This window comes from Abrus precatorius, unplaced genomic scaffold (assembly GCF_003935025.1).
Source record: "Abrus precatorius isolate BTA unplaced genomic scaffold, Abrus_2018 Scaffold6, whole genome shotgun sequence".
NCBI lineage: Eukaryota > Viridiplantae > Streptophyta > Magnoliopsida > Fabales > Fabaceae > Abrus > Abrus precatorius.
Genome location: NW_020874406.1, coordinates 25963829 through 25973250, shown reverse-complemented (window position 1 = coordinate 25973250; position 9422 = coordinate 25963829). Strand labels below are relative to the sequence as shown.

Here is a 9422-nt window from a genome sequence, read left to right as displayed (position 1 = left end):
TCCCCACGTAGCAAAAATTAAATTGAAAAAAAAATGTCTTTTTTACTTCAAAAAATGTAAAATAACTGTTGTTCATAATTTATAGAAAATGTATCTTTCTCTCACTAACAAATTATTTTGGCCTTCTGAACTATTTTGATCTATAGCAATCTGCCCTATCATCTTTTTAAAGACGATTTTTTTCTTATAAAAAAATTATTGTATTTAATAGTATTAATATATTAAAGTTTATCATTTTTAATAAATTCTTACTACATACAACATTGTTCTTGAATCGACTCAAAATTAGACCATGACTAATTTGATTTATAGTACCAATTGTTTTTGTCTACTTGAATCAGGACAAATCGATTTTGGATATTAATTCAGACAACAGTGTTACATAGTACCAAAAATAGAACAAAACGAGCATCTTTATATAATTTGTCTTAAAATAAAAAGTAAAGTTTGGTCTTTGACGGAAAACATGGATGAATAATCCCATGCAATTTTCGTTTTCTAAGGTACAGATGATACAAGACCATAGTCTCAACCATTACTCCATTACTTATTATTAGTATATGAATGTAATATATATCTTTATCTTTTTTTTTTCATATACATTTTTTAATTCACTAATTAAACTAGTGATCTAATGCTTCAATCAGTAACTCAATAACTTGACTTAGTCATTAATCGATTCAAATTTAGTAATATTAATATATATATATAATCAAATTAATTATCCTTTACTTTTAACTTTTCTTAAAAAGACATGTCACTTTTATATAAGAATTTGCAGGCTAAAATGCTCCCAATTACTCCGAAGACACTAGAAAATTAATGATGAAAAAAATACTGAACATCACGACATTGAATGTTACTTTTTATTAAAATGTTTACACTTTTAATACCTTAATCAAAGTCTTTACAACAATGATGAGTAATAATTATTGTTATTATTAGTGATCTAACAAGGCTGTGCACACTGAGTATCTACACCGCTTGGAGAATGTAGAAGGTTTCTGCATCTACATATATGATCATAAAATTTTTAATAAAGTTAAATATTAACATATTTCACTGATCAGTCAAGATAAGTTAATCATGAGTTATCCAAAACTCTGGAAAATCATCCCATAGCCACCCTTGCATCATGATTATACATTGGAAGAACAGGTAAGCACATGAGGCAGACCAAATTGTAAATCGCAGTGTAGTTGGTCTTTCAGGTCGGGTAGGAGACAACTAGTATTTGCCTCCTTCAATTTACACTCCTATTGAAATGTTTCTCTTCTCTTTTTTTTTCTCTGAAAAGTGAAAGGATATTATCACACGCATGCACGACAGTTCATTGTTGTAAAACCACAATTGACTGGTCTACAGATAAAGAGAATGATTCAGTCAAAGATGCTGGGTTAAACTGCAACTCCATAAATGATGAAAAGTACTCATTTTGACCGATACTTTTTCCCTTCTTTTTGCAAACTCTGTATGTTGAACAAGCGGGGGGAAACAAAAGAACGTCTACATACATCACAAGAATCTTTTTGGACCCTCAGCTTCAGATTGAACTAGTAGATGAGTCTATTTCTACCATGGTTTTATGATTATTCAGAAAATGGAGTAAATAATCATTGACAACAATGAGAATACTAGGAGAAAGGACTGTGCTTCTTCTGATGGTGTCACATCATTGTATGGGCAATACTTTAATGCTTCTCTCAGGAGCTGAGTGTCTCAGAGGAGATGATGCTGATAAACAATTTGCAACTTTAGTTCTCCGTTGGCAGTGAATCAGATATACAAATGTCCCCTCGACATAGTGGGCACACCCTGTGTATAATATTTGAAAGTTAGAGATACAAATTTCCAAGCATCTTTAGGACATGTGGAGTTGAATGTAAAGATACTAACATAATGATGACATAAATAGGGGACAACATGGTACATAGGGACATATATAGCTCATTTGAGAATGCAAAAGAATTCATCAATTATTACAGTAGGGTCTTATGAAATGCCAAGATTTAAACACAACAATTCCATAACATCATGTTGTCAGAAGGGCATTTAATCCTTCATATCCATCACAAAATATCATGGAGGTTGGACCACAGGTTGAATAAGTTCCAGAAAATAGGTTAGATGCTCATGAGATGGAACAACGTTCAGTCAGTTTAGCCAATCTCCAAAGTTTACCAGTAAATAGTTTTGCAAATATCTAGTTCACCAGCACTGCCTATTTACTTATAAGATTAGAATGTTTCTAGATTAAAAAATATGCAAAACTCACTCATGTATGTTCTTTATTCTTCTGTGGCATTTACTAAATAGACTTCACAGACCCAGACATGATGGTTACCCACTAAGCGGAGAAAATACTATTAAAGGAAAATTATGCCCCTAATTTATTTTGCAAAAAACGGAATAAGAAGGTCAGTTACCCAGCTAATTTTCATACTTAAACACCGTTACTATATAACTTGATTTCGTTGTAAAAAACCTATTACTAAATATTTCATGGGTAGAGCCAAAGAATGTGAACTGTACAAGTTAACAATAACATTGATTAAATAAGGATTAAATGAAAGAAGAGGCTCTGGTGTATAGAGAGGACCTAGTCGTTTAAAAAATAATCATAGAAACGATGGAACCATTATTTTTTTTATCTATATTCTTCTGTGGCATTTACTAAATAGACTTCACAGTCCCAGACATGCATGGGTAGTACATTGCAGCAGTAAATTGGCAGGAATATTTGTAGCAATAGGCAATTTTATTTTATATAAATCTGAAGTTTTTAGCCATATAGTTAACCAAAAGGACACACAAATCCCGATACCCATGTACCTGTGAATCTCCTTCAGCCATTTGTCTATACATGTTGTATGAAACTCGTGATGACAAGGCAGAACTCGCATGCTGTCTCCATCCTCGTACTCCACAAGGCATATATAGCATCTGTGAAATTAAAGGATAAGCACAAACAGCAAAAAAACTCTTTACTATAATCAATATTAGAGAAATGCCCAAACTAGTTAAGTTTGATAGAACTAAATAAATATATAAAAAATGCACATTGGCATACTAACTAAAAAATGTAAAAAAAGAGGGTAAACGCCACACTCCATCACCTCCCAAAAAAAAGACACTCATGAAAATCTGAACCCATACTTCAAATAATGAATAGTTAAAGCTAAATATGCTCTAAGTAACGACAACAACAATTGGGTACGGAAGTGGAAGGTAAGCTTTTAGTGTCCAGTATCAGTTGGCATTTTCATGCCATCATGAAAAACATTACAATCCAAAATTGCAGATTGCAATCAGACTATCAGAGCCATGATGGCCTCACAGGACATGACTAAATATTATTGTTCATTGTTTGCATTCTCCCTCTTAATCTTTGTTTAAGAGAAGTCGCATACCCTCTAAATTTTTATCTGACAATTTACTCAAAATATATAAAAGAGAAAACGATTGACATCAAAGAAAAGGAAACATAAATGGACAAGAAAAAATCGGAATAAAAAATCTGAAGGCATTTGAGAAAATGAACATTGTGAGGTGGATTAAGACTAAATACTTACTGTACAGGTTCTTCTTGATGTTTGTGCAACTTTGTATACAATTTTACAGGCAAGGATTCCACAACTTCAGTAGGTGCAGGAACAGAACCGATAGATGACACAGAAGGGCGAGAAGATAAAACTACAGATTGCTGGTGAATTTCATCCAGAACCTAATTAAAATATGTACAAATATTCAACTTGTATAAATATATATAATGAACGGCCACCATAACAGTTAACAACACTAAAAATTACCTCAAATAAGGCTTCAGCTAGCATAACAATTCTTGATATGCTAGCTCTAGCATTGGTATCATCATTCGAATTGGTATCACGACCACTGATTCGGCATGTGCAACGACCATTTCTATGTTGACCAGACAAGATACACGATCTGTCATGTCCAGAAAGATTTTCAAACCGGCTACCGAGCCGCTGAAGTGCACGGACCTAAACCATTTGAACTGTAGATCATTAGCAATGAATAAAATCCAGGGCATGAAGAAAGAGGACATGTATAAGTAACTCCAAGTCTTAGAGTTTCTATTTATGCCAATATTTTGCTATGTGTGAAGATGTCACGTTTACAGATCACAAGCAAAACAAATTGGCTATTTTTTTTGCATCTCCTTTTTCTATTATAAGGGTATGCTTTTAGTTTGGAAACATATTACCAGACCATCAAATGTTACTAAAAAGTTTATAAAATTCACAAACCTGGGATCGAATTCTTCTTCTCCTTTCGATGAAATTGGACCTATGTTCCAGTAGATCCTGATACCTAGTTTCTCTAGATCGTGAAGTCTCAACTTCATAGTCTTGGATACCAAACAAGGAGCTTGACATACTAGGTTGAGGATATCCAGATGTAGCAGAAGAATTTGCAACATTACGACCAGATGGTGACACTCGTGTGTCTCTCTCCCCTACTCGTCTGCCATTATCTTGACTAGCATCTCTCACTTCTCTCTCTTGTTGCAGAGGGCAAAAGCTGAAGTCAGATACTGCTGATCGGCGGAGAACTCTATCACGAAGCCTTCCAACACTCAAAGTTCGGCTAAAACGAACATTACGTTCAACAGGTTCTCGAGCACCATTTCGTCTATCAGTATGTCTAGTCTCAGTATTTTCTGTATCTGTATGAACTCTAGGAGAAAAAAAGTTCACATCTGGCACTGCTCTCGTACCATCTCCACCTCCAACCACATCTTGTATAGAAGAAAGTGTAGGACTGCTCGGCAAGTTGCCCGGCGAAACCGATGCAGGAGTATTAGATCTTAAATTATTAGAAGCATTTTCATGGTACTGTAAAGGCCTCCCTTGACTAACAAAAGACGCATTAAGCAATTCACCACATTGTTGAATTTCATTTCTATTAATCAAGCTGGCAGGTGGCCCAGGATGCACGCTAAGGTCATCTTCATTGTTAAATACTGAGAGACCTCCCGAAGAAACAGGGCAGGGCCTAGATGACCCTAAACTTGTGGTTCTGCTAAGTCTGAAGCTTATATTACCAGGCACAAGGCTGAAGCGAGAAAGAAATCGACTTGAAGGGTTCATGGACTGAGTTGAAGAAGAATGTGCAGAGCTGCTACCAGTTCTGGATGCAGCATGACTCCACTCATCAAGGTCAATGTTAGAAGGCATACAAGATACTTCATCAGATTTAACCTTTCTAAAAGACTCTGTCTTCACTTCATCTGAGTCTATAATTTCATTCCCATCAGAGTATGTAACATCACTTCCACTTACTTTATTCTGATCACAAACCTAAAGCATGAGTTTCAAACTATAGTTAGGCAGTTAGTACCACAAAACGTTGATCAATTCCAAAACTATCGTTAACATGTCGGTTATACACACAAACAAATATATGAAAACAAATAGAGAAGAGAAACTATTGCATTACATTATTTTCAAAACAATCTGAAGGGCATGTCATAGCTTAGAAACAAAATAAGGCATGATAGGTCAATGGAGCTAACAATAGGACAGAGGCGTAATGGTAAGAAGTTCTGATTAACCACTTGACCAGAATTCTTAAAATTTGTAAGTTGTAATAGGAACTCAATGTATTAGAGTTGTTGCCTTATTGTATAAAACAATATCGCATCTTTCTAGAAGCTTATTAAATTACGTTATTTCCTACATTAAGAATCGATTTATTAGGAGTCTCAGCAGTAAATTACAAGACAAGAAACATTCACAAAAGTGGTAAATGTCAAGAGATGAACTGAAACAAAACCAATAACCTTCAGTTTCCATATCATACATCTTATTTTAAATGTACAGACACCAAGCAGAAGGGCAATAAACTCATAGCGAGCAATTTCGTTATACTGAGAGTAGTGAAACTGAACGTTATGTTTTCAGACAAATACATTTAAAAGTAACTGAAAATTTAGCCGCGGAATAAAGATAACACCAATCCATGCATAAATAACAAGAGAGAAAAAATATATTAAAATCCTTGATTTTAAAAAAATAAAGAGCTTTGCTTGTTAGTACGAAAATTTTTGCACGAAAAATGACTAAACATACGTGGCTTCATTTTAATTGATTATTATACCACAGTTAAGAAATGAAGTATTTGACGGAAATCACGGTGAGTCGTTGATATGTAATTTCGTAAAATTCATTTCTTACAATTCAGGATTTTCCCAAAAAAAAAAAGTTAACTATATTGAAATCATGAAAAAGATTATCATTTGAAATCCAATTCAATTAAAAGTGAACAAGGACCAGAAAACGATTAATTTCTGAATCCTTAGGAGTGTGATCATAGTAGCAACCTCCATTTTACAATCCAAAAGCCAAGTCACGTGAAACATATTAGTCCTCAAAGAATGAGTTTAAAGAGATAGTAAAAATGAAGAAACAAAGAAGTTAGTTACATTGTGAAAAATTCCGAACAACATAGCAAGTTGCTACTACCTGGTCATCATTATCAATGTCACGAGATCCAGAAGATGTTCCTAAACAATAAGATGGGAAACCTCTACGCCCCTTAGATCGACCCTTCCTGAAACTACCCGAAGACGATGATGACGTGGCTTTGCTGCCACTTGACCCCATTTGAAAATGAATGCGTTTCCGATTACCCAACAGGCCAAAGAGCAAGACCCAGAAATCAAAATGCGTTCTTTCTGAGATCCCAGGTGTTTCAGATCTACAGGGTTGGCGAACTAAAGTAGCATTGTTCAACGGTGTTGTGTTGAATAAAGAGAAAGATGTGTGATGCAGTGTTTAAATGTGAAAAGGGGTCAAAATAACAGAAGGAGGTTGAAATGTAAGGTAAGTGTAGAGTGCAGAGGGTAAAGCCGTAAAGGGTGGTGTGGTGATGGGAGTAGCTGAGTGAATGAGACAAAGCAACTCGCAGAAAAACGGGAAAGGAGGCTTTTTTGGTAAGTAAAGTGAAGAGAAGATAAAGAAAATATTCATATTTTTTTCTATAATATTCATTTTTATTTGTGTCATTCATTTTATTACCGTTTTTTCTATTCTTCTTGTGTATTTTTATACCAAATATTATATGCAATTAATATATAGTTAATATTTCTGAAAAGAAAAATTGTATCTGAATGTATTTTAATTTAATGTATATCGTAAAAAAATTTACATTGTGAGTTGTGTTAATTTTTTAAGGTAGAGCTTTCAGTTCAAAAGTTATGTATAAAAAATTTATTTAATGAATTAGTTTTATTATGATGTGAATGTTCATTATTTGATTTATTTTTTTGGTGTAAGATATCTATAATTTAAAACAAAATAACATAATTAGTATTTTTTTTCAAAATGTTCAAAAATTAACCTATGTGCTGTTCTTAAAAAAAAAAAAAAACAAAATAAGTAGGTTTATTGGATAAAGAAAAATGGCATTTTTGTGTGCCACGATTTTGGGGATTCAAATTTAGCTTTGTTGGTACGCTCTGTGCAGTGTGTCTTTCTATCGCATTCAATTTGACATGGGCAGGAGTGAGATGGATCTGCCCCAACTCCTATCTTACCATTTCTTTGCTCAGAAATCAAAACTCTTATCTTACCTTATTTGAATAATTGAATTTGTTCTGAAGCTTCTGTTTGATAGGAAGAGCATATTCTCTATCAAAGCACAGACACTTATCTGTTAGAAGTACCTGTAGTTTAAAGGGACTTTACCCCTTTAACATGTTTAAGTTAACTTGGAGTATGTACCATAAAATTTTATAAAAATAGATATGGATATTAGTACTTTACAACCCACCCCCATGACACACTCATCCATACATCATTTGGCATATTAAGTATAAAGTAAAAAAATTAATATCACCCCTATAATTGCCTACGATCACAATCATAAATTACATCTTATGACTTTTTTTCTACTCATTTTTAAAGTAAAAAAACTTCTTCTCGCTATTGTGGTATGACAGCTTTGTATAATTGTGTATGTGGTTACCTCGCACTCCTATTGCAATAATTTTTTTCAAAGCGAACATTGTTAAGCACTCATTTAATAATTAATTTTATAATTAAAATGTGAAATAACATTCTTACCCAATGAAAGTTGTCGAGAATCAAATAAAATAGTGTGGTAAAATAGGAAAAAAAATAGATCTTTAAAAAAGTTTAAATAAAAGAAATGTAAAAAAAAAAAAAAACAGCAGATCAATAAGTGAAGCAAGCATTCTTGCTTAAGGATGAACGATTACGAGAAAGAGATCTAGGCACCGAGCTCCTATGGTATTAGAGTCACAAAAGTATAAAGTATGTAAAGTTAAAAAAAAATTCACAATAAAATGAGAGATAATAAAGTTGTAGAGAATATATTGAATCTATTGTATTATGAATAACAATTGCACAGCAATATACAGGCACTGTTGGGTTGCACAAGCGCTGACCCATTATGGCTAAATAATAGATTACATATCAATTAAAGTTAATGCACAATAAATAGAAAGATACAACAAATCACATAACAAATTACAGCAGTGTCAGCCCTTGATTCAAGGAGATAAATATGATATTTGCTTCAATCAACCAGCTGGTCTTACATTCTCCCGCAAGATGGGGGATCCGTCAGAGACACCAATCTTGTGCAACAAATGCTGATGGCAGGCCTTAGATAATGGTTTAGTTAAGTAATCAGCCAACTGATCAGTGGTGCAGACATGATGAACACAGAGTTTGCCCTGTTGAACTAAGTCGCGGACAAAATGAATGTCAATGGAAATGTGTTTCATGCGACTGTGATAAACCGAATTGTGAGTCAGGTAAGTAGTCAGATTGTCACATAGAATTATCGGAGGCTTTGGAATTGGAACACCAGGTTCAGTGAGGAGAGAGTGCAGCCAAGATAGTCCCGCAGCAGAATTTGTTAAAGCACGATACTCAGCCTATGTAGATGATCTGGCTACTACACGTTGTTTTGAGGACTTCCATGCTATGAGATTGGACTCGTAGAAGACAAGGTGTGCAAAGGTTGAAGTGAAGTCATCCTTGTTGCCAGCCCAATCGGCGTCACTATATGCTAGAAGAGTGAAGGTTTTTGGTTTTCGAAGCAACAACCCATGAAAGATAGGGAACTTAAGATACCGAAGAACACGTTTTAGTGCAGTCAAATGGATGGTTGTGGGATGTTGCATGAACTAAGCCAATTTGTTGACTATGAAGGCAATATCAGGACACGTCATGGACAAATACTGCAGGCTGCCAATAGTGCTGCGATAAAACTTGCTGTCAATAGGAGTGGAAGCATCACCCTTAGTGAGAGATGTGCTGGTTGACATGGGGGTGAGGACAGGTTTGGCCTCACGCATTTTTGTTCTTTCCAAAAGATCTAAAATATATTTGTGTTGGCTCAAAAATAGACCTGTGGGAGTAGGTATC

General features: G+C 34.3%; 1 protein-coding gene across 2 annotated transcripts; it reads right to left on the bottom strand.

Annotated features, from left to right (window-relative positions):
- Window positions 1-921: 921 nt before the first annotated feature.
- Window positions 922-6933, bottom strand: LOC113869492 (E3 ubiquitin-protein ligase MBR1-like). 2 transcript variants are annotated; one of them, XR_003505480.1, is made up of 7 exons: window positions 6489-6851; window positions 4272-5324; window positions 3810-4004; window positions 3573-3724; window positions 2833-2943; window positions 1636-1815; window positions 1242-1287 (listed from the first exon to the last, which is right to left on the bottom strand). XR_003505480.1 is itself a non-coding variant. In XM_027505825.1 (6 exons), exons 1-6 carry the CDS (start codon window positions 6627-6629, stop codon window positions 1755-1757), a joined length of 1713 nt encoding a protein of 570 aa, XP_027361626.1. In that variant the 5' UTR covers window positions 6630-6933; the 3' UTR covers window positions 922-1754. The 2 variants fall into 2 exon arrangements, 1 of the variants encoding a protein (XP_027361626.1); XM_027505825.1 differs by having other exon boundaries at window positions 922-1815; window positions 6489-6933.
- Between the last annotated feature and the right edge of the window lie 2489 nt (window positions 6934-9422).